General features: G+C 38.4%; 1 protein-coding gene across 2 annotated transcripts in view; it reads left to right on the forward strand.

Annotated features, from left to right (window-relative positions):
• The first annotated feature begins 13,829 nt into the window (after nt 1-13,829).
• Nucleotides 13,830-25,966, forward strand: part of LOC111149021 (Sep (O-phosphoserine) tRNA:Sec (selenocysteine) tRNA synthase) — a 34,036-nt gene continuing 21,899 nt past the window's right edge. For both annotated transcript variants that reach the window (XM_022505905.1, XM_022505906.1), the window contains exons 1-6: nt 13,830-13,943; nt 14,753-14,907; nt 17,036-17,154; nt 17,486-17,644; nt 20,880-21,033; nt 23,906-24,008. In XM_022505905.1, coding sequence (XP_022361613.1) covers nt 13,830-13,943; nt 14,753-14,907; nt 17,036-17,154; nt 17,486-17,644; nt 20,880-21,033; nt 23,906-24,008 — 804 coding nt within the window. The remainder of the gene's footprint in view (nt 13,944-14,752; nt 14,908-17,035; nt 17,155-17,485; nt 17,645-20,879; nt 21,034-23,905; nt 24,009-25,966) is intronic.

Below are 25,966 nucleotides of genomic sequence, written 5' to 3' on the forward strand. Positions count from 1 at the left end.
CCTGGGGAAATAATACATTATATGTTAATAAAAATAATAAATAACAATAATAATAAAGATTTTTTTTTGTTTGTCTTTCTTCCTATTTTACTAAAGCTATGGTGGGAAGCAGGTAGCAAAGAGGGTATACTGAAATATCTAAAGTAAAACAATCTGACTAGAATAGGAAAGATTAGGCGAGTGCTCAACATGGATTCAGTTTGCATTTTTAGGATAGGATAGTTGCTTCTTAGAATTTAATAGTGCCAACGAGTCACTTGGAGATGTTGCTGAAATTCATAATATGTTTCAACACGTCTAGGGTGAAGCCCAAATTCCATATTTCCAGTAAGCTCCAGGAAATGCTGATGCCTCTGGCCCATAGACAACCCTGGAGCAGCAAGGGTGTAGGATATTATGATATGGATGTATGATATTATTATTATTATATTACCTTCACACTGAATAATCACTTATCAACTTACTTATTTTTTTTTAAAGATTTTATTTATTTATTTGACAGACAGAGATCACAAGTAAGCAGAGAGGCAGGCAGAGAGAGAGAGAGAGAGAGGAGGAAGCAGGCTCCCTGCCGAGCAGAGAGTCCGATGCGGGGCTCGATCCCAGGACCCTGGGATCACGACCCGATCCGAAGGCAGAGGCCCTAACCCACTGAGCCACCCAGGCGCCCCGCAACTTACTTATTTTGAACTCTATTTACATTAATAATTATTCTGTCTAATCTAGTATTTACGATGGACCTCCAATTTCCCAAGTGTACTTCCATCTGGATAGCATATCCCATCTCTCACCTGCCCCTACTTTTCATGGTTCCTCATTATCAGTAAGATTTTGCTGCATTAACAAGCCACCCCAAAATGCAGTGGCTTAAAACAACCACCATTTATTTTGTTCACAGTCTTGTGGGTTTTAATTTGGGTCCAGCTGAGGATTCTTTTGCTGGTCTTTACTGGGCTGAGGCTTAGATCTAGAGCCAGCTGCAGGACACTAGGTCGTTGTTCCCTGGGCGGTGCTGACTATGGACTGGAGCAACACAGGGGATCTAGACTACATTTTTTGTCCTCATCATCCAACAGGATAGAGCAGGCTTGTTCACATGGTGGCAGAAAGATTCCACATGCGGCATCAGGTAAGTCCATATGTGCGAGCCCTTTTCTTACCTCTACCTGAATCACATTTGCTACCATCCACCCTACTGGTCAAAGCAAATTGCATGACCAATTTCAGCACCAGGATGACAGTTACCTAAGGGTGTGGAGGCTGGGGAGCAGAGGCATTTGTGGTTGCTTTTGCAATCCAACTATTCAAGTTCTAATTGACCTTGAGGGCCTTCCCCAGGAAGGCCTACCAGATTTGTTTTTTTGTTTTTGTTTTTTGTTGTTTTTTTTTAATCTCTACCGTTATTGCTCTCCCTCTTCTCTTCCCTTCTCCTGGAGCACTCTTTCTATTTTTAGACAGAGCCTTAATCCACTTTCAAATGCTACCTCCCACTTAAGCTTGATGTCTAAATTGAATGGGGTCTTCAACCATATAGCACATCTCATTCAGATAATTAATTATAGTTACCTATATACAGATGGCATCCTCCTCTACTAGATGAGATATTTCTAAAGGGTTTTTGCTTGTGGCTTGCCCATGTTTGTATTCCTGCAGCATTCAGCAAATAATATCAATTTCTACAATTTATTGAGTGCTACTATCTATTGAACATAGTTACTTTGTAGATCCATCATCTCATACAAAGGAGGTATTCATATTGGCTCCTTTTTATAGATTAGGAAAGTGAAACAGAGAAGTAAAATAATTTGTCCAAGAGCACAGAGCCAGGAAGCTGTAGAGTCAGGATTTGAACCTCTATCTCTTAAATCCAAGAGCTTTGTCTTTTCAATTAGTCTCCCAATTTAATGAAAATACATGGTTTTGAATAAGCCACATGCTCATAATTAAGAACTGACCAAAGAGGTTATGTTCATCTTCTTGGGAATGCAAGTCAGACTTTGAGGACAGAAGACAGTCTCAGAGTTGATGAGCTTTCATAGAGTCAAGCTCAAGATTCTGACTCAGGTCTAGAGGTTCACAAATGGTTCTCAGTTCTCTGTAGAAATGGTTCTCAGGCTCTGTAGAACTGAAGCATTGATAAGATGATTTCAGACTCACAAGGCTTGAAATAAGTCTAGAATGCTAACTTATTAGTGTTTGTGGAGATAGAGAAGTGATAACCCCACTAGCATAGGAGTCCAATTGTCAGCCTGATCTTTTATCAATAGGGCAACTAAGATGAGAAGGATGCAGACTGTGCTTATTTCCTGCTCCTTCCAAAAACATCTTGAGCCCATTGCAAAGGGAGTGGGTATTTTTAAGTCATACAGTCATCAGGGAGGCATGATGAGTCATTCTTGATGAAAAGGCTGAATCTGTCCAACTAATGGAAAGACTCATATTGAGTCATCATTGCTCAATCTTTCTTGGGCAGTACTGGACAAATTCTTTTCGCTCAATGTCTCCATTTTCAACATTCTGTAAGAAAGTCCATTGATTCGGCTTCACTTTCTTGGTTTGTGATTGTGAATTTGGCTGTATTCTCATAACTCTGACTCTGATATTCCCTTCCCAGCATTGTAATTGCAGTTTGGGCAGCTGTTACAGGGGACGATGATGCCTTAAGCTTAGTTACTTAGGGATAGGGCATTTCATTAGTCTTTCTGTAGGTGTGAATCACGCAGGAAAAGTTATTATTTATTTTTGGTGAAGTGAATGATGCTTTGAACTTGTTTTTCACTTGTAAAAAAATGTGGTACATGAGTGAGATTTTGGAGAAAAGAAATGCAAACGCCTAGAGTAGCAGTTAGGATTGAATGAAGGAAGCAGATGTGACTCTAGATATTTTAGCTATGAGGGGACTTAGTATAGGGAATAAGATGTTTACAAAATCATTAGGTGGTCTAGAGATGTGGACTCTAGACTGGGCTTCTAGAACTGACTCCCAGAATACTACAGAACTAACCCACCAAAGGAGCTACCGCCTCTAAGACCACCGTGGGGGCTATGATGCCAAGAAGCCATTCCGAGACTGTTCTTGTGTCAGGAAGCCACACTGCCTCTGGACACCCAGAGGATGGACCCTAAAAGGCCAAAAAACCCTCATGGCACCACTGCCTTGCTTGCCAATGACAACACAGTTGAAAGAAGCAAGAAAATGCTCTCCACCTTCCAAGTCTGATGCAAGTACATCTAAGGAGTTATGCTTAATTTGCTTCTGGAATGCATGTTGGGAGGGAGTTTGGAGAATGTAGTTTGTAGTTATCCAGCCTCGGGTAAGGTCCCTGAGAAGGAAGCTGGGCAAGCCAGTGCACACTCCGGGTCCGGTGGCTCCCTCGCTACCATGGCCATGACTAGGTGTAACAACAGAGATCATGGCCTCACATTTGCCGAGCGCTCCTCTGGGCCCCGAGCTGAGCCGAGCCCCTGCCATCCCTCATTGCCTTTTCCTCATTATTATGATCCCCTTTCGCAGAGACACAGCTGGGACCTAGAGAGACCCGGTAATTCACACAAACTTATGGGGAGGAAGACAAAGAGCCAGTCGAGGACTCCATCTGCCTGATTCCAGAGCCGCCTTCCCCAGCACCGCTTGACCACTTGCCTTTATCCGGGCTCTACTTCCTGCCCTTTCTCTATGTCAAAGGCCTGGGAGACTCGTCCTCGCTCCCTTTCAAGCGTCAGCAAGCCCCAGGCTCTGGGCCAGTTCATAGACCCCAGACAAGTTTCCTGCAGCTTTTCTCTCGCTCCTGCTTTTACAGGGATTATATCCATCTCTGCAGATTTAGTGCTCAGAGGCGGTTTCTCTACCTACCTCTCCACCCTCTGGAGAGAGAACTGCTTTACTCATCCCAGGGAAGGTCTTAAATTACCTTCTGCTACATCCACATCAACTTTTATTTCATCTCTTTCCATCTGAAATAGAGAAGATGAAGGCGAGACCAAGTTTCTGAATTCTGAGTCTCAGCAAAATGTAATTACTACTTCCCCCCCACCCCCAATCACGGGAGACTTCTCTGAGCAACCTAGTTACTGATTCTGCTCTTCCCCAACTCCCTCCTTCCAACTGCTCTTTGAAGCTTGGCGTTGGCGTGGAAGTTATTTTGCTTTGAATTGCTTAAGAGGCCTCGTTAATGAGGTTTATGACAGCCATATCCTGCCATGCTTCTCAAGACACTTGTCATTTCCCCTACCCCAAACATTCTGGAACACATGTGAATGGAATGACAAAATGGTACAGTCCTTATTTGTTATTTGCATCTGCCAATGGAAAATATCTCCTCTACAATTCAAAATGCCCTCATAATCTGAAATGTCACCAATTTGTTCCTGTGTGTCTGCCTTCTGTCCTCTCTCCTCACCTGGGTTCATTCAGCAACCACCAAATGATAAGCAATCTTTAGAATCCATTATCATTTCTCCATTCAAAAATGTTTGTGAATGCATTCCATGTGCTGGGCCCTGTGCTAAGTGCTAGGAAGATTAGGTGAATAAATACAAGCTTCCAGAAGCTCCCATTCCAGACATTACATAAGCAATCAATTCGTAAAAGAATTTTAAGTGAATATACATACCATTTACTTCAAATTAAGTTCTTGATTAGATAAGACATTCAGGGAAGGCTTCTCACATGAGATGACATTTATACTGGAGGGGAACTAGAAGCCAGCCATGAAAAATGAAGAGGGCAAGGTCATTGAAGGCAGCAGGCAGAGCATGTGTATAGGTCCTGAGGTGAGAAAAGAAACAGGTGTGTTTCTGGGTCTGTAGGGAGGTCAGTGAGGTGGGAGCTCATCAGTTGAGGGAGGATAGTGCTCAGTGTCTGTGGGGGGCTGGACCTTGTAGGGCCTTACAAGTCAAGATCAAGAGTATGGATTGCATGCTCAGCCTGCTGGGCAAACTTTAAAGAGGAAGCATGTGATTTGATGTCTAGTTAAAAGATACTTCTTGCTGCTGAGTGGGGACTGGAGTGGGATAAGGGATGATAAGCCAAAGTGGAGAGTGGAGAGTGCAGTGCAGAGAGGCCACTGCATTTGTCCAAGGGGAGATGGCAGAGGCCTGGTCTAGGTGGTGGCATTGGCAGGGGGAGGGGGAGGAAGGGGTGGAGTGAGGCATGACGACATTGCTGACCGAAGAGGTGTGAGTGGTTCTGGAGCAGAAGGGTCTATAATGCTTTCTGCACTTTGAGCATCAAGGAATCTCGGTCCTAGTACTGTGGGGTGCTCTTCTGTTCATAGGGTCTAATGAGCTTTGTGGCTCAGTACACTTCTTGGCAACTTGTCCTCTCTCCCCTTCTGGTTCTAATCTTGTTACTCCATGCACATCCCATTGGATAGCACCCTGATACTACATATTGACAGGGTGGAAGAGTGGGAGAGAGCACAGTCCCTGAAGTCAGACGTCTGGTCACAATCCTGGCTATTTACCTTGACCACCGGGGCCATCCTGCTTAACACTCAGCTTTGCCAGCCCCTAAGTGGAGTGAAGATACTCATACCTGCCTTGTAGTGTTCCTGGGAGGATTGGATGAGCCATTGCAGGTAAGGATAGAGCAGTACCCAGCATGGGGGCTCGGTACAAATGTTTATTAGTGTAAATCAGAGGAACAGGTGCTTTTGAACTATCTTTATTTCACTCTGTGACCACCCTGACAGCAGGATATAGTGTTTCAAGGCCTCCCCCAAATACACCCAAACCTATAGTGGATTAATAAGAAAAGACTATTTTACTAAATGTTTCATAAGGATATGGAGGATGGGGATTTCTTCCAGAAGGTACAGCATTTCACTTCAAATCCCCCATTGAAAATCTGGCCCCTTCTCTCCCTCCTTAGCCCCTTGCTGCCCATCAACCTCCCCCCACACTGCCCTCTTGCAGTTTCCTGGCCTTTGGACCTGGACTCTCCTCACTTCACCTGTGGCTTTTTTTTTTTCCCCACAGAAACCACTATTGGTTTCACTAATCTACTTTTTGTTTTCTATTTCCCTAATTTCTGGTCTTTCTTCTTTCTTTCCTTCCATATTCTTTGGGTTTATTTTCTGTTCTTTTACTAAATTTTGAGATAAAATCTTAGCTCAGAGAGTAAAGCCTTTTTTTTTTCCTTTTCTACTATATGCTTTCCCTCCTATTCCCCCCACTCCCCTCTTGTATACTTTAAAAGTTTCCTTCTAAGTATGGTTTGAGCTATTTCCTGTAAATCTTGATATGTGGTATTTTTATTACCGTTCAGTTAAACATTCTTTTTAATTTCTACTGTATTATTTTTTTGATGTATAGATTATGCTTAATTTCCAAATAAGCCTTGTTTTTATTGTTGATTCTTAGCTTAGTTGTTTTATGTCAGAGAGTGCGCTCTGCATGATTTCACAGCATTGAAATATGTTGTGACTTATATGATCCAGGATACAGTCAATTCTGGTAAATGTTTCATGTGGACCTGAAAAGAATGTACGCTTTGCAGTTTGGTATAGTATTCTACGAATGAATGTACATTAGGTCAAGTTGCCAAACATCGTGTTTCTGTGTCTTTACTAATTTGGGGGGTTAACTTGTACTATCAGTTCAATATTCCAGTATGACTGTAAATTTGTCTATTTTTCATTTTTCAGTTTTGACTTTACCTATTTTTAAACTATGTTATTATGTATATACAAATTTAGAAATAATCTATCTTCCTGGTGAATTGAATCTATCATTATGATGTATTCCTCTTTATGTTTAATAATGCTAATTGTCTTAAAGTCTACATTTAAAGTAATATTAGTAATCTATGTTGGCTTTCTTTTTGTTAATGTGTGCAAATTATAACTTTCCCCATTCCTTTTCTTTCAACTTTTAATTTTTTCATAGGTTTTGGTTTTAGATGTGCTTTCAGGAAAGAGCATGCAATTGCTTTTGTTGTTAAAAATTTAGTCTGATGGGATGCCTGGGTGGCTCAGTGGGTTAGGCCTCTGCCTTCGGCTCAGGTCATGATCCCAGGGTCCTGGGATCGAGCCCCACGTTGGGCTCTCTGCTCAGTGGGGAGCCTGCTTCCTCTCTCTCTCTGCCTGCCTCCCTGCCTACTTGTGATCTCTCTGTAAAATAAATAAATAAATAAAAATCTTTAAAAAAAATCTCGTCTGATAATTATCATTTTCTAAAAGGAATATTTAGCTCACTTATATTTAATACTGGTTTCTATGTGTCCTACTCATTTTTTTTTCTCTCTTTCCTGCCTTCTTTTGAACTGGTCATTTTTTATTATTTTTCTTTTTTTTCCTGTATTCATTTAGAAATTATATAATTTTTTATTATTTCATAATTGGTTACCCTAGAGATTAAAGAATAAGTTCTAGATTTGTAAAAATCTAATGTCAATTGGTACTTTTATTCTCTTTTGAGATAATACAAATACCTTTGGGACAGAATTTCCTAAACTTTAATGTGTATGTAAATCACAGAGGAAGACTCTGTTGAAATGGGAATTTTGACTTAGCAAGTCGGGAGAAAACACCAAGATTCTCCCTTCTAATAAACTCTATGGGTCACTCTAGGAGTACAAAGCCCTTGGAATACTTCTACTCTATTTACTACACCCCTCCCTAATTAAACATCAATTAAGCTCTTATATAAACCCCTCAACACATAACTGTAGTTTTTTATATAGCTAATATTAACCCACTTTCATTCACAATTAACTAACCATTTTTGTTGCTTTTTACCCCTTCTTGCATTTGATATTCCATCTGAAACCATTTTTCTTTTGCCTTAAGGACACCCTTTAGGGTTTCCTTTCATGGTGCTCTATTGGTGAAAATTCTCAGTTTTTATCTGAAAATGTCCCTTTAATTTTTTAAAAATAAACTTTTTATTTTGGAATGATTTTAGAATTACAGAGATAAAACAGAAGGTTTTCATATATCCTTCATCCAGTTTCCCCTAATGTTAATTTTATCTTACCATAATACATTTACCAAAACTAAGAAGCCAACTTGACACATACTCTTGACCACTCTTCAGTTATTACTTGGATTTCTCTAGTTTTCTCATTAGTGTCTTCCTTCCACTTCAGAATCCAATCTAGGATACCATAAGTGATTAAGTCATTTGAATATCATGTACACCTGATATAAGAAAAGCAGTGCCCCTCTGTGGCATTCTCCAAAACCAATAACCCTAGTCTAACCATGAGAAAATATCCAACTCCAGTTGTGGGACATTCTAGAAAATACCTGATCAGTATTCCTCAAAATTGTCACAGTCATGGAAAACAAGAAATGAAGGAGACATGATAACTGAATGCAATATGCTTTCCTGGATTGGCACACTGAAAAAGGCAAAGCAAAGACTGACTACAAGAAAGCAACTCACTTTAGGTAGAATTATGCCAAGATGATATTTGGGTTAGGTACTAGTGGGAAGCAAGGGACAACAATTTTATTGATTTTCCTGAAGTCTTGAAAAAATTAATAATCTTTACCTGTTTGGTTTCTTTACTGACAAGAGTGGAGTGTTACAGGGGTTTGTGCATGGTCTGAGAAGGCCTTTGGATATAAGACCTTCAAAGATTTTATTTAGGGGAGAGGCAGAGGGAGAAGGAGAGAGAGAGAGAGAGAATCTCAAACAGACTCTGCACTGAGTGCAGAGCCTAGACACAGGGCTCAATCTCACAGCCCTGAGATCATGATCCTGAGATGGTGACCTGAACCAAAGTCAAGTATCAGATGTTTAACCAACTGAGCCACCGAGGTGCCCCTGGATAAGACCTTCAAGTATAGCTTTGAACCTTTCCTTTGCTTCTGGCTTCCCTTCCTTTGCTTCTGGCTTCAAAGGATATTGGAGATATTGGGTAGCAGTTTGGTAGGATCTATCTACTCTCTGGGTTCTGCTCCAATTATTTTTTTCTGCATCAAGAGACTTTGAAGGTCAGAGAATGTCAGGTGTGATGACAAGGTTTTTATCCAGGAGGACAAAGGCATATATATATAAATATATAAATATATATATATATATAAATAATATATATTTATCTCAGACACAACTTGATTATGAATAGAGGAGTCCTCCAGAACCTTAATAGTTCCTCTGTTAAGCATTTAATATTACAATTCCATTTGTAGAGTAAGTCTCTCCTTATTAAATTTGCAGGAATGCTATCACAGAGCAGAAAGTAATGTTTTTCATTCAAGGATTCAAGTGCTACAGTTAAGAACTGGCAGGTAGGAAAAAAATCTGGGAGTTGTTTGAAAGACAAAATAATAAGTCTATTAGTAGACCTACTAATTTTCAGGAGTAGAATTTAGTGATTCATCACTTACATAAAAAACCCAGTGCTCATCACTATAAGTGCCCTCCTTAATACTCATCACCCATTTATTTGAAACCCTTCTTAAAATGTTCCAACAACTGTTCAGGAAAAGGTGCTATTTCCTATTCTATTTTTGAATCAGTCTTCAGCTTCAGGTTTAACTCCATTGACAGATTGAGATGAAAGGGCTTCTTTCACACTGACACCTTTGGTGAACCTCCCAAATGTTGTCAGAGGGATTTTCTAGTCTAGCACAAAAATCTCTTTCATTTTTACTTTTCTGTTTTCATTATTAAATTATGGTCCAATCAATTTTTATTGGAAATGTTTAGGGATATTACTGGTAAGAGGCTTTGCCCTACTTTTCAGGCTTTTTTTTTTTTTTTTTTTTTGACCCTAGCTTTATTATGGCAAAAGAGATGCTGTAGATCTCTTTCTGGGTCAATCCAATCAGCTTTTGCTATTCAAGATTTAGCATCTGTGGTCCTGACCAACACATGGACAAGCTGATGTAGGCTGGGTAACCCTGAATCATATACACACAAAATAATTGTAAATTCTTCTAGGAATAGTTCCTGGTCTTGTTGGGGGTCTTGTAGGGAGGCCCTTAACTACAGCTCTTAATTCATCTTGGGTCCAAAGTTTAAATTCTACAGTTGCTGTATAACTGGCTCATAAGAGAGATGGATCTTTAGAGGCAACTGACATTTTATGGTGCTAGAAGGTTGTTGGGAAATCATAGAGGGTCTGCTCAAGAGGAAGAGACAGACGTAATTGACAGAAGTGAAGAAAGACAGAGATGAGAAGGATAAAGAGGAAAGGGGATATTGGATATAGGGAGGCAAGGGGAAGACAAGGAGAGGGAGGATTTACTAGGAAATGAGTTTAGTTTCTTGTTGCTTAGGCTTGTCAAATTGCTCACTAGCTTTGGCCAAATAATCTTTTAATGAAATAATTTTTGAACCAGAATTTCTTTTGGAGGCTTTGCTATACCAATTAAAAACTGCTGCCCATTGACCTAGGAAATCCTAATTCCCCTTCTTTTCTAGGGTGCTCATTAAATACAAAATTTATTCAAGTCAAATGTTCTGCAGAGTGGCCACTGAGGCGCAAACACTTACAGCTGAAGTTACACCATTTAGAGAGACAGCCACCAGAGCCAGGATTATAATGACAACACATATAAGAAGCAGCAGTTTTTCCTGGAGGAGGAGCGGATTTAGGCTCAGACAACCCCAGAAGAGCCTGCAAAGACTGATTGAAAGTGATGCTTGTGTTCTTTGTGTGTCAAGCGCCCCGCCTGAAGGCTGGCCCCCTCCAAACACTGACTCCCTGGCAGGTAGAAAATTAGAGAGAGCACTCCCTCTAAATTGAAGGCAAATTAGGAAGGGGTGCCTCACCCAGTTAATAAAACTGATCCACAGTGAAGTTTGTCCAATGGATGCCCATCTGGTGAGAACTGCAAACTCATTGGTCTGTGAGGCTGGCTTGAACAGCAGGTTTATAGGGCCTATGGCTGTGTTCTACCCTATGATCCTCCTTCTTATGACAAATCATACTTTCAGATAACACAATACAAAATGAAAGTATAAAAGAGAGCCCCCCCCAAAAGGATGAAAAGGAATAGTGTGATTCCACCAAGGATAACTTAAGTAGAATAAATAGCTGAGGAACTCAATGCAAAGATAGCAGAGTTTGGACCCAACACTGATGATGTAGGCACAGACATTACAAACCACACACAGCAAGGCACAAGGGTCCTCTGTGGGGACCACATTGGATCAAAGCTTGGGGTCCAGGAGGTGATGGACAGTGCAGACTGTGTCTCAGTGCAGTCTTTAGGAAAACTGTGGCAAGAAACAAAGACCACCCAGATAATAAACAGAAACTTCATTCAGAGCTCGCTAGAGCAAGGGAGTAAGTCACCATCAGGTGCATTTGGCAAACTCAAGGGCAGCCAGGGAAGTGGAAAAGCTTTATGGTGAAAACTGGGAAGGGTTCAGATGAGCTCTGACTGGGGTTTGCTGGCAAGGGGAAGATGGAGGTAGGCTAACTAGAAAAGAGCATCTTAGATCACTGGTTTAGGGAGAGCATATCTGGCTTTCTCTGCTTGGTCCTGAGTTGGAAGAGAGTGAAAAACCTGGGAAGCTGGCAGGCATCGACTGAGTCCTAAATGTTCTGGCAAGATAGATGCAGGGGTTGTAGTCTGGCTTCCTGAGCTACCTGTTGCAGAGATTATGGACTGGGGTTCTAATCCTATCAGACAGTGTCTGGTCCTTGTCAAGTCTATCAAGGCGAAGATGGCCTGAACAATTACATCTCATTTAATCACCATGATGGTCTTCTCCATGTCTCTGTTTTACAAGTGAGGAAAGCAAAGCTCAGGGAATATGAGTAATGTATCCAAAGTCATACAACCAGCAACACAAGCAAAGTTCAGATCTATGAATGTTGGATCTATTTTTAACTATGTTATGTCTTGAAAGGGCAATGAAATTATTCTTATGTTGTCCTATTAAAAATATTAGATGCTCAATAAGTGCACATTGGGTGAGAGAATGGATGAAAATAATTTCCGAACACTTCTTTTGCAACTGCCTCCAAGCTTGTATTTTTTAAAATAACTTCTATGAAGGCAGAGCTTGATTATGGATTTAGTTTGTAGAAACAAACATTTTTTCCCAAATTAAGACCAGAAACTAAGGTGAGAGAAACTGCTGGCTCAGAAACCTAGCGTATCCACTCAGTAATGAGATGGCTCTTGTGATTTTTGCACATTTGCTTGTGATCGACAAATCAGTTTTGAAGGCTTTCCCAAAGGAGAAATTGCAAGAAGAGTTATATTTTGGGAATAAGAACTCATCACTTCAAAAGTTTAAAGGCTGATGCTTACTTTAAAAAATAAGCTAAATTCTCATTATTTTTGTGTTTTATCTTTCTGCATAATTTCACAAAGTTCTCAATGGTATATCATTCAATAAAAATTTGTCAAATATCTATTATGTGTTTAGTTCTGTGCTTTGAACACAGATATCAAATATTGCCTTGTCAAACAGGGGCTCGCAGTCTAGTTGAGGAAAACAGAAAATTAACGACTGAAATGCAGTTTGACAAGTGCCAGGCTGACAAATGGTGGGTATCGATACCCTGGGAACAATTAGTAGGAACAGCAGTGAGTTGGTACTTGTTAAACAATTAATTCCTGGGGGGAGTGGCAGGAAGGTCAAAGCCTCATTTGCAGCATTTGTTGAGTATTTATTATATAAATACTCCCACCATGGCCAATTTCAAGCTTACAATACGATGCCATTAAAAGGGAGTTGAAAAGAGATGTGCAACAGTACACCATCATGTCCTATTTCCACTGTCCAGATACAAGAGATGTAAATAATCTCAAAAGCACAGATAACAGTAAAATGTAGAAAAAGTAGGTAGGAAGTGACAAGTTTGTGTAGTTATCACGTTTGCTTTTCATATAGTTAACTTTACTGTAAACTTACATAATCTATTGTTAAAAAACAGCCGTATTTAAAAACCAGCCCATAAAATTACTGAACATTTAACAATCAGCTCTTGGAAAGCAGAACTGGAACCAGTTCGAGTGGACTCTAGCCCACCACTGAACAAGAGCAATGTCAGGAATTACTGTAGGCTCACCTAAGGAGACGAGTGCAAGGAAACTGAAGGCAGGGATCCTACCTTTTCATTTCTGTATCTCCCATATCGAGCGCTAGGTTGTTGAAGGGTCAAAGCAATTCATCAATATGTTTGTTTGTTTGTTTGTTTGTTTTTAGCCCCTACTGTATTCTGGGCACTGTTCTAGGTGCTTGGGGGTATAGCAACGAAAACCAAATCTGTACCTTTAGAAAATTTACATCCATTGGGGGTATAGCAACGAAAACCAAATCTGTACCTTTAGAAAATTTACATCCATTGGTGTGTGGTCGTGGGGTGTACAAGAAAAAAGTAAAATCAGGTGGTGGGTGATTAGTGTTGGGGGTAAAAATTCTCTATTGCAGAGGCACTGCTATTTCATAGCGGGCTGTCAGGCAATGGCAAATATGGAGACCTACGAAAGTAAGGAGGAAAGGTTGTGGAATATGAGAAACACGGTGTAAGTAAGACTGAAGCACAGACTGCACAAATCTCACCCTTCAACAGGGCTGGAACGCAGAGCAAGCTACGGAAGCTTTTCTCCAGAGAAGCCCAGACAGTTCCGTTCCCCCTTACTCTTCTCAGCCTCTCTGCACAAGGGCAGAAGTCTTCCTCCAAGTCGGTCTCATGGATACTCTCCGAAAGTCGCTTTACGCACGGACAGCCCTGCGCATGCTCAAATCCACGGTTTCTGGCGCACAAACTAGGGCAGTTTGCGCATGTGCGTAAACGAGACAAGATTTTTGTCCCAAGGCCTTGCCGTACCGTCCGGGCGGCGAGTTGCATCCTGGTTCAGTTAGTGTGTACGGCGTGTATCGAGTATTTGCTGATCACTGTCGCCACCAACAAAATGAACCGCGAGAGCTTCGCGGCGGGCGAGCGGCTGGTGTCGCCGGCTTATGTGCGGCAGGGCTGTGAGGCCCGCCGCTCGCATGAGCACCTCATAAGGCTGCTTCTGGAGAAGGTACCGAGCTGTCGGGTCACTCCCCAGCTGCCGCGCCCCCCAGAGCCTCTGGCTCCGCCCAGCGCCCCTTTAGTCCCGCGTACTGCCAACCCGCACCTGTTTGTTGGTTGAGACCTGTGCCCGGAGTGTCTCGCAGCTTGCGGTGCGCTGGGCTGACTTGCTGCTCTCAGCAGATTCTCAGCCTCACCATAAACCAGCAAAACCCAGAGCGTGTAGTTAAGGGAGCTTGTGGGAGTCCGGATTTTGAGTCCTCTGTTTTTTCCTAACTTGGGGACGTGAAGTGAGGGGAAGTCCCAGTTGCTTTACTGTTTTGTTTGCGAAGAGGGCAAAGTTCGCACCTTCTCTCTTTGACTATCCCAAGGACTGGGGGAGTGCTTTGTGTTTGTAAACCAGGACACAGTAACTCGAACCAAGAACTGCTGCAGACCTCACGGGTCTCGTTCCTGCCAGTAATCCGAATTTTAATTTCACTCAAGTTTGACAAGACCTAGTCTTAGCAGTCTGGTTTGAAGAATCCTCACTGAAGATACAATTTATTTGTTTTCAGTTACCTTAACTTACTATAACTTTAAACCCGAGTAAATGTCATCGTATTCATTTATTATCCCTTCTAGGAATCTGTAGATAATTGTAATGCCGTGTAACAAATGTTTTGCCTCTTCGAGGTTTCTTCTTTGTGCTGAATTTATGTCCTAAGTTTAGAAAGCAAGAAGCATGGCAAAATACACACTGCAAAGTTTAAAAAATTCATTGAAGTACAGTTCTAGGGGATGATTTTCTGAAATATAAGCTTTTCTATTTTTTTCCAGGGCAAGTGTCCAGAGGATGGTTGGGATGAAAGTACACTTGAACTTTTTTTACATGAACTTGCAATCATGGATAGCAACAATTTCCTGGGCAATTGTGGTGTGGGAGAAAGGGAAGGGAGAGTGGCATCTGCCTTAGTTGCTCGGCGTCATTACAGGTATATTTTTAAAGTAGAAAACCTTTCTTTCTTTCTTTCTTTCTTTCTTTCTTTTTTTTTTTTTTTTGGTTAAAAACAATGGTGTTAATACTAATGTTAAATTATAAAACATCTATTGGTGACCTACTTCTTCCCTCTTCAAATGGACATATAAACCAGATGCAACAGGGAGATGGAAACAGTTTGTGTGAGTAGTTGCTTTTCAAGACAGTTGGGAGAAGGTTCTAGTTATCCTGTCACGTTCTGGGTGTTTAAGAATACTGCCTATGCATTTAACATAATAAATCTGTTTGGTTTTAAGAGTTTAAACTATGTTAAGGTTGTTGATAGTTTGCCATATTTCTTTTCTGGTATTGCACGGTTCTTTAGAGAATGATATGTAGGTAGAACTTTAAAATGTTCGTCAGTATCTAAACCGAATCCTATTTTATAAATAGCTTGTTTTGTTGCAGTAGATGTAGGAATGGTATGCTAAACTTTAGATTATTAAGTCACTTTCCTTTTGCAATATTTTAGAAAGCTTTTCGTCAATTCTGCTAACCATTTAATTGGTAGTGTTTCCAAATATGATCATTTCTCTGTTCTTCCACTTTTCTGTGAAATATAGGTTAACTTTTAAAAACTCCTGTCTTGAAATTTTCAGTGGTGAAATTTTTCTGAGCATTAGTAGAATTTTATTTCAATCAAAACCATTGCAGTCAGAACTAATGATAATGATCTGTAACTTGGCTGAAAAATTCGTGGTTAAAATGGGCTGATAACATGATTTATAATATTTGTTAAAAAATGCTTTGTACATTATGTTTCAGTATGTTTCACAGACACCAGTGTTTTGTGATAATCCCAGTGTGATGAATTTCTGATATTACTACAAGTAGTACAAACATTTTTGATTTTGAAAAATACTCAGATGTATCTTTCATGTGTATAATTTCATCTAATTTAAAATGAGTGGATTTGCATACTGATTTTTCAAGGAGTGTATACAGTTGACCCTTGAATAATATGGGTTTGAACTGTGCAGTTCATGTGGATTTTTTTCAGTGAATGCAGGACAATATTGTAAATGTATTTGCTCTTCCTTATGATCTTCTTAACATTTTCTTTAACTTGTTTTATGGTAAGAAAACACTGTACTATACATATAACATATAAAATATGTGCTAATTGACTGTTTATGTTACTGGTAAGGCTTCCAGTCAATAGTAGGCTATTAGTAATTAAGTTTTGGGGGAATCAAAGTTATACATAGATTTTTGACTGTCAGGCACCCCTAACCACCACCCCCCCCCCCCGCCAAGGGTGACCTGTAGTATTTTTTAAATTAAGGCTATATTTGAAATAGCAGCTCATCCCCATTGAAACTTAGTCCACTTCTCTGGTTCAGGAAATGAAAGAAAGAAGAGAATCTAATGTCATATATATTCTGGTTTTCTATTGCTGCTAACAAACCACCTGAAAATTTAGTGGCTTAAAACAGTAATTTATTATTGTCTTTCACAGTACTGTGGTAAGTTAACTGGGCTCAGCAGTATGATTATTGCTTCCAGTCTCTCATGCAGTTGTAGTCAGTAGTTGGCTGAGAGTTTAGCTATTAGGTCAACTGGGGCAATTTATCCAGGTTGACTGACTTAGACGGCTGGGAGCTCAGATGGCCTTCACACCTAGCATGGGCCTCTCCCAGCATGGCATCTGGGTTATAGGAGGGAGCTCCTGCAAGAGCAGGCCCTTCCAGAGGCCAGGTGAAGCTTTAGGTCTTATTTGACCTAGATCAGAAATTCCAGAGCATCACTTCCGCTAGATGCTTCCTGGCCAACCAAGTCACTAAGGCCAATTCAGATTCAAGTGGAGAGGAATTTGATTCCATTTCTTGGTATTGACAGAAGTGTGTGTGCCTAGAGAGAAAAGGAATTGATGGTGGCCATCTTTGGAGACTAGCTACTGCAATATAATTGATTTCAGTTTAACTAGGATATTTTCACATTTTTAATAGTTTATGAAATATATCTGCAATAGTCAAGTGTTGCCTCTAGTGTTTTTTTTTTATTATTGTATCTGTATACTTACACAGTGAATTACTTAGAACACTGAATATTTTTGTCCAGTTGTTGGCCCATTTTTTGCTTAGGTTCATTCACGGAATTGGACGATCGGGTGATATTTCTGCTGTGCAACCAAAAGCTGCAGGTTCTAGCCTTTTGAACAAAATTACCAATTCTTTGGTCCTGGACATCTTAAAGTTGGCTGGTATGTACTATATTAATCATAATATTTTGGCTGACCAGCCACACCCACCTTTGCTTAATATCTTTAGTTAATGCCTCTTTCCAAACAGGTCCTGAAGGGCTCTTGAAAAGACATAAAGACATACGTATTTTTAAAAATCCTTTAGGAAAAAATGGAAAATCAGAGCCATAAGCCTGGAGGATGAATTTGGCAGTGAGCTTCCTGAGGTCAAGTACAGAGGAAGCACTGTCTATAACTCTTACTATTTGATTGAAGAATTATATCATTTCTGCAAGAAGGATGCTGGTTTTTTAGTGAAATAACTAATTTCTCCTTTACTTCTTATTTGTAGGTGTCCCTACAGTGACCAACTGCTTTGTAGTTCCCATGGCAACTGGTATGAGTCTAACCTTGTGTTTCTTAACATTACGACATAAGAGACCGAAAGCAAAGTATATTATATGGCCGAGAATAGACCAGAAGTCCTGCTTTAAATCCATGATCACTGCAGGTAAAAGAAAAAAAGTGACATGCATAATGTGGAAAATTTACCCTTTTAGAGGTGATTGAATGAAAAAGAAACTAAATGTGTTCTTATTCTTCCTTTTTATTGTAATAAAATATACATAATAAGATTTACTGGTTTAATCATTTTAATTTGATTATTTATTTTTTAAAATATTTCATTCATTTGAGAGAGAGAGCAAGTGCAAGCACGAGCAGGGGGGTAGTAGAGGCAGAGGGAGAGGGAAAAGCAGATTCCCTGCTTAGCAAGGAGCCCAGTGGCATCTCCATCCCAGGACCTTGAGATCATGACCTGAGCCTAAGGCAGATGCTTAATCAACTGAGCCACCCAGGTGCCCCAATTTTAATCATTTTTAAGGCTAAGATTCTATGACATTAAATACATTCACAGTGTTGTGCAATCATTATGTAACACCATCTCCAGAACTTTTCCATCCTCTTAAATTGGATCTCTACCCATTAAACAATAACTCCTCCTTCCCTGCTACTCCCAGTTCCTAGAATTCACCGTTCTACTTTCATGTGTCCATGAATTTGACTACTCTGGGTCCTTCATATAAGTGGAATATAGTGTATTTGTCCTTTTGAGACTGGGCTTATTTCATATAGCACAATATCTTTAAAGTTCATCCATGTTGTAGCATGTATCAGAATTTCTTTCCTTTTCTAAGAGTAATACTCCTCTGTGTATATTTATATCTTACATTTTGTTCATTCATTCATTCGTTGATTACTACCTGGATTGCTTTCACCTTTTGGCTCTTGTGAATAATGCTGAGTAAACATGGGTGCAAGAATACCTGTTCGAGTCCCTGCTTTGAATTCTTTAGGGTCTATACTCCAAAGTGGAATGTCTGTATCATATATCCCTATTCTTTGAAATGGGAATATGATTATCTGTCTCACAACATTGTTTTGAGCATTGAGCAGGATGACATATGAAATACCCAGCAGTAATCCCTGGAGCATAAAGGTACTAAGGGGCTTTAGGAATGGTGGGTGTAGATACATAAATGGGATACATATAAATTATTACCATAAACGCAAGGGTAAGGATCCAGGCATCATTACATATAGGTGAGGCAAAAACTTTACGTTGGTATTTTAGTATTTAGCTTGCTTAAGTCAAGGTGAATTTGGGAACTTAAGGTTAATTTTGAATAGCCTCAGTCTGTTGTAGGAAGTAAACTATATTGGCCTATAATTAAACTGCATAAATAATCCTAAAGAAATCCATTTAAAGGGATTCATAGTAAGGACATATAGCAGAAATTGATAAAAAGATACACTGATTTATGTTAAGTAGTATGAAGTTGTCAAGTCTGTTTACTTACATCCTGTTAACCAAAGAACTAATTACCAAACTTATGGGAAAGGTTGCCATATTGAAAAATGGGAAACTTTTCCAAATGATATTAGGATTTGTATTACAATGTACAGTTAATCCTTTCTTAGGATATATTCTTAGGAAGCCAGATAGTTGTATCCTCCAAAAAAACTTGCATTTTAAATGTTTGAAGGCAAAAATAGGGTTGGGTCGAGAGAATTTGAAAAATAATAGAAAATAAGCTGTCATTAGGAAGCACTACTTATTTAAGTTTTTTTTTTTTTTTTTTTTTTTAATTTATTTATTTGACAGAGAAAGATCACAAGTAGGCAGAGAGGCAGGCAGAGAGAGAGAGAGAGGAGGAAGCAGGCTCTCCGCTGAGCAGAGAGCCCGATGCGGGACTCGATCCCAGGACCCTGAGATCACGACCTGAGCCGAAGGCAGCGGCTTAACCCACTGAGCCACCCAGGCGCCCAAGTTTTGTTTGTTTGAAAGCTATGAAGGTATAGATATAAAACCCGGACATCTCTGAGCCAGTATAATTGAATTGATGATTTTACAGTGGCCAGGTTTTTATATTTCTATAGATAGAATGCAGACAACTTGATATGGATTATTAAGCACAGAAGAAAACTACTTGCTTATAACTGTGCTTTAATTTGCTGTGTGACCTTGGGGAAGCCACTAAATTTTCCTGAACTTTGGCTCCCTTATCTTTGAAATGAGTGAGTTGAGGTAAATGGTTTCTAAGTCTCTTAGAGCCCCTAAGTGCATAAGTCCAGCCTGCTGTAGATTTGCTATTTAGGAATACTGAAGATGTGACTACATAATAACTTGATGTGTAAAATCTCCCAAGTTTATTTTCTATCCAGTTTGTAAGACTCTGACCACTTAGATTTTACTTACACCCTAAGTACTTAGTAGCATTACAAAATATTAGGTTATCTAAGTGCTCTGTGCAGTGTTTGGTGTATATATTGCACATACAACTCTTGAAGTTTATGGATACCTAAGTGTTCACCATGCAAGATTACACAGTTATTATTTGGGGCGACCTTTGATCATATGCTAATTAAGTGTACTAATTCAATTGAAAATTGAGAAATAGTTTTTATATTTAAATTGTAGAAGGCCTTTGTGAAACTGTGGGATAGGTCAGTGGTCAGTAAACTACTAAAGTTCATTACTTTTTCTTTAGGAGTAAAATATTAAATTGGTGATTGTGATTTGTTTTAGTACTTGAATGTATTGTTATTCTTGTCCATCTCTGAAATAAAGTGAACTTAAAAATGAAATGTTGCCCGGGGTGCCTGGATGGCTCAATCAATTAGGTGTCTGCCTTCCGCTCAGGTCATGGTGCCAGGGTCCTGGGATTGAGCCCCACATTGGGCTCCCTGCTCTGCGGGAAGCCTGCTTCTCCCTCTCCCACTCCCTCTGCTCTGTTCCCTATCTCTTGCTGTCTCTCTCTCTCTGTCAATTAAATAAATAAATAAAATCTTTTTAAAAAAAGTGAAATGTTGCCAGAGAATGAGTAGATTTACTTTTCTGGGGTCTGAAGTTGAATTGTGCCAAATGATCCTTTTTGTCATCAATGACTGTGTTACTACTTTTATAGGTATTTATTTGACATTGGTTTTCCTTCCCAGAATTAATCTTTGTAGTCCTATCTAAGTGTTAAATAAATTTGTGGTCCTATTTGTGGTCTACTAGTCCTTCACATTATTTTGGCCTGCTTTTGAGTCCTACCAGTATCAAGCCATGTCTCTATTATTCAGGGAGGGTTCACTGACGGGATTTAGAGTTCTTGTGTGGAATAACACTGCTTCCTAGAGTTCCAGGATCTTCCCTTATTTTAGTTTATCTAACATTTTTGATTTCTGATTGGCTTGGTTAGGTTTTGAGCCTGTGGTGATAGAGAATGTTTTAGAAGGTGACGAGCTGCGCACAGACCTGAAAGCAGTGGAGTCTAAAGTCCAGGAACTTGGGCCTGATTCCGTTCTGTGTGTTCATTCCACTACATCCTGTTTTGCTCCAAGGGGTCCTGATAGGTAAATCATTTGCAAATATTGTCCTTTAGGTTTTCATTGGGTCTTTTAAATAAAATGCAGATATGCTGATTCTCAAAGATGCTTAAGTAACATTGGGCAGTAAATAGGTAAATGGACTAGCAGAGAAAAAGCTTGGTGGTTTGGGAAGATAAAAATTTGATATAGAAGAAGGAAAAACAACTAATACCAAGTGGAGATCTCTTTATCACCTGTGTAGACACAGAACATCTCTGTGTTCTTGCTTTTTTCTGTTTCTGATCTCTTTGCATCTTTGCCTCATTATTTAGTAGAAACTTCTAAGCATAATGTTGGATTTACTTGTTTTCATTGCTATCTCTATCGCTTTGATCTTACAGTTAGTTTCCCTATATAAGAACTATTAGTATTAACAGATTTTTTGAATAGGAAATTTTAGGATTATTTATTACCTTTTGAGTTTTTTAATTACAAGATTAACTCACATGTACACTTAAGTGTACACAGTGGATGTCTCTGCATTTTGAGAAGAATGCATATATTTAAGAAAATAAAAGCATACTTTTATAAAGGATGTCCACAGATTTAATTCTGAAAATGTAATAGGCTTGGGTATAGTAATACAGATTTCTAGTTTTGACAGCAACTCTTTGTTTCATTTTAACATTTTGAACAAGTGCTGGTAATTTTAAAAACTATATTGACTTTGGTCTATTTTTTAAGATCAAATTATACTTTAGTTTTATTTAATTCATGGAATCACACAATTTGGCATTAATGAATGTATGTTACTATTTATTATTTTATAGGCATGTTTTAAGAGACATGTTAAGACCATGCTCTTGAAAATTTACCTTGTTTAATTTGGGACTGCAAATTCTATTTTAAGATTATATTGCATATGCTTTACTTGTTTATGCATTACTTACCAATCAGTTTTTAAATTTGCATTGAAATATTAAATAAACATCACTATTCATTCTTCATTGATGATTTTCCTATCTAGAAAAATTTTCATGTGATAGAAATAAGTCACATTTCCAAAAATAGCACATGGGTATTTGTGATAGATTGTTTATGCTTGAGGTTAGTTTTGTTTCATTTTGATTTTTTTTAGATGTTTACAGTATACTTGGTATAGAGTTAAGTATTTTACATTTTTCTCTCCTTTGGAAATAAACCACAAAAGTTTTTTATCAGCAAATTCTTAAATGCCACTTTTTAGTTCTGTTATCTAATGAATGTTTCTGACAAGAGTAAACTTTAGGAAAATAGTGATGCACAGTTATTAATATGTTTGAATGTCTGATTTTATTAAATTTAAAATATATTTTGATTTCTTTACATTAAGCTTATTTTTTATAGTCTTAATTTGAATAGGGATATATATATATAGTATTTATCAGTTAATTGGACAGAATATTGTGGGACCAGATCAGTCAAAGGAAATGTAAAAAAAAGGCATATCATTTCTTCTGACAGACATCTTAAATTGGCCACTAAGTTACAATACAGTTTGATCCACATGGAGGATATTTTTTGTCTCCTTGCCTTTCATTAAATACCTTTATGCACCCCCTAAATACTAGCAGATTTGATCAATTCTGAATATTTAAAATAATTCACAAGTGATTTTTTTTTCCTTCTTAAAATAGTACTTTATGTTATAGTATCATACTTTAAGGGAGCTTTATTATTAAGGAATGCTTTTATTAGAACACAAACATACAAAAGTGACTTTTATGAAGAAAATACTTGTTCGTACCCAGAAAAGTTTTGTTTTTTAAAAACAACATTTGATTAATTTGGGTAATAGAAAGGTTCCTCTGTCAGTTTGTGAGGTTTATGAAAATGAATGATAAAATGACTTTTTAATTCATAATACCTTAAGGAAATAGTAAACTGAAAACCTCTGACAGAAGAACAGAATAATGTCATTCCTATCTGTACTTTAAGAACATATTAATAAACATCTAAAAAAGAAAATGTATTTTGTAAAAATAAATGATAAAACCATATAATATATATTTGAAATACATCCTTATGGGAAAGAACTTTTATTGAGTAAAAATGCTTTGCTTCCAAATTCTTTGTATTGTAGAAAGAACATTTTTTTAAAAAATTTAATTTTATTAAATCATAGGATTTAGTTTTGGCTTCATAGCATGTGAAGACATTTCTATTAGAAATGGCCTCAGTCATAAGTAGTATTTGGTTTTGCAAGGGAACATCATTTATTACACTCTAATTGAAATTTATTACCTTACTTTGCATAGAGTTAGACTCTCAAATTGTTTTAATATAAGGAGCGTCAAATGAAAAAGTAAGAGTGAATTTAAAACCAGCAGCTATTTAAAAGATCCTTTAGTTTGCAAGTTGTTGGAAAATGTTATTTTGGTACTGAAACATTTAATGTTCTGTATTTTTTAATACATTAAAGTCTACTTGAAAATGTATTTTTTACTTTACGAGATGTTAAATGTAAGATTTCCTGAGATTTCAAGACATGCTAATTATTTTGCAGCTATTAGCTTTAGTATGATAAGCAACCAAAAGCATTTAAAAATGAACATACCACCTTGTGAAGGGGTCATTATCATCTGCTTCTTGTTTTTTATATGGGAAATCTTAAAGTGATTTAAAAGCTACCATCTGTACAGATTTTGATAAATACCCGTTTTCTCATTTATTGGTAATATTAATTTAAAAGCTTTTTTAGGTTTATCCTAAAGTGCCTGCTGCTGAAAATGCTAAAATACCACTGTAGAAATTTCAGTTTTCCCATTTTTTTTCTGGTGTACATTAAGAATAACTATTGAATTAAAGAAGTTTTCACACTGTAATTTATAAAAGCACAGTAGGAATATGTCTTTCTGTTGAATATTTATGTTTGTAGAGTAGAAGAACTGGCTGTGATCTGTGCTAATTATGGCATCCCACATATAGTCAACAATGCATACGGAGTGCAGTCTTCAAAGTGTATGCACCTCATCCAGCAGGTAAGAGAGTTTAAAAAGATAATGTCGGGAAAAAATGATTTTCATATATTACAAGATTATTCCTTCGTTTTTCTTACCACTTAATATAGTAAAATCGACTGTGATATCCTCACCTTCATGGAGCATTAGAAATTGGCATCTAAGGGGCGCCTGGGTGGCTCAGTGGATTAAGCCTCTGCCTTCAGCTCAGGTCGTGATCTCGGGATCCTGGGATCGAGCCCCGCATTGGGCTCTCTGCTCGGCGGGGAGCCTGCCTCCTCCTCTCTCTCTGCCTGCCTCTCTGCCTACTTTGATCTCTTTCTCTCTCCTTCTTAAAAAAAAAAAAAAAAAAAAAAAAGAAATTGGCATCTAATATCCATATGGTAAAAGTGACTCTTCTTTGCTGGTCATTAGACTGATAGCTTTGGTCAGGACCAACATAGAACTACTTAGTAGCTTATTTTTTTTTTTAACTTTCTGAGATTGTTTCATTACCAGTATTGTTGCTTTTCTAATATACTGGGTTATTGTATTTTTAAAACTATGTTGATGATTTATTCCGTATTTAAGGAATCACTATAACTTATTATCCTAGGGTTGAAATGGCTTCATTTGTAAACATTTGAGTGTATAACTATGAAGTTGGCAGGTTTAAAAAAAAGTTATGATTTTGTTATTTTAAGGATCAACCAGATTCTAGTCATCTGTTTTAGATTCTTTTTTAAAAATTTTATTTATTTATTTATTTTGAGGGAAAGAGAGAGAGAAAGAACACGAGCTGGGGAGGACAGAGAGAGAGGGAGAAGCAGACTCCCCATTGAGCAGGGAGCCCAACTCAGCCCTCCCTCCCTGGACCCTGGGATCAGGGCATGAGCCGAACAAGACACTTAACAGACTGAGCCACCCAGGCGCCCCATAGAGTTTTTTTTTTTTTTTTTTTTTTTAAGATTTATTTATTTATTTTAGTGAGAGAGAGAGTGTGCATGTGGGGGTTAGGAGCAGAGCGAGAGGGAGAGAGAATCTAGCAGATTCCTCCCGACACAGGGCTGCATCCCACAACGCTGAGATCACGCTCTGAGCCAAAACCTAGAGTCAGATACTTAACTGACTTTACCACCCCGGCACCCCTGTTGTAGATTCTTATTTTGAAAATACTCCTGGGCATCCCGTCCTGCTCAGAATTAGAGGCATAGCCATGGCTTGCGAGGCTTTGTGTACTCAGGCCTTTGCATCTTCTCCAGTTTCATTTACTACTGCCCTCTCTCTCTGACCCGCTGCCTCTGGGCACATTTTTTCTGTTCATTGTGCCATGTGTGTGCGCACTGCCCTGCTTTTGCTCTTGTTCCGTCCTCTCACTGGGTTCCTCTTCCAGAGAGCTGCATGGCTTTTTAACTCTCTCAGACACCCTATCTAAAATTTCAGGTTCCTTTTTTTTGCCTGCATTTTCTGACTCCCTTTTCCTATTTTATATCATACTCATTTATTCTAAAGTACACAGTTTTCCACATTATAACGTCTGTAAAATTGGGGTGTCTTAGAATCAGTGGTGTCTTATAGTGTTAATTGACAATGTTTTTTCTTACCTAGTAGTGTGGAAAATTTGGGTGCTTCTTAAAATTGATGGCCTCTTGTTCTTTTTCTCCATAGCACATATCACCATTTGATATGATGTTTATTTTTTTTATTGTTTAGTTATTGGTAATAACTAGAATTAAGATTTTGTTAGAGAAAGGACTTTGTTTTGTTCACTGTTATGTCTTCAATACTTAAGACAGAATGTGTTACATAATTGATATTCAGTGACTGGTTCCTGGAAAAATTGGATGAATAAATGAAATATTATATTTACTTAGAGTGGTTAATTACTTGTATTAAGATGTGGATAGCTATTATCCATGTATAGTATGAGTTATATAATCTATGTGCATAATGGTGTTAATCACATACTCAGTTTTGACACACATGTGGTTTGTGTTACC

Source organism: Enhydra lutris, unplaced genomic scaffold (genome assembly GCF_002288905.1).
Source record: "Enhydra lutris kenyoni isolate GAN:26980312 unplaced genomic scaffold, ASM228890v2 scaffoldscaffold21, whole genome shotgun sequence".
Lineage (NCBI taxonomy): Eukaryota > Metazoa > Chordata > Mammalia > Carnivora > Mustelidae > Enhydra > Enhydra lutris.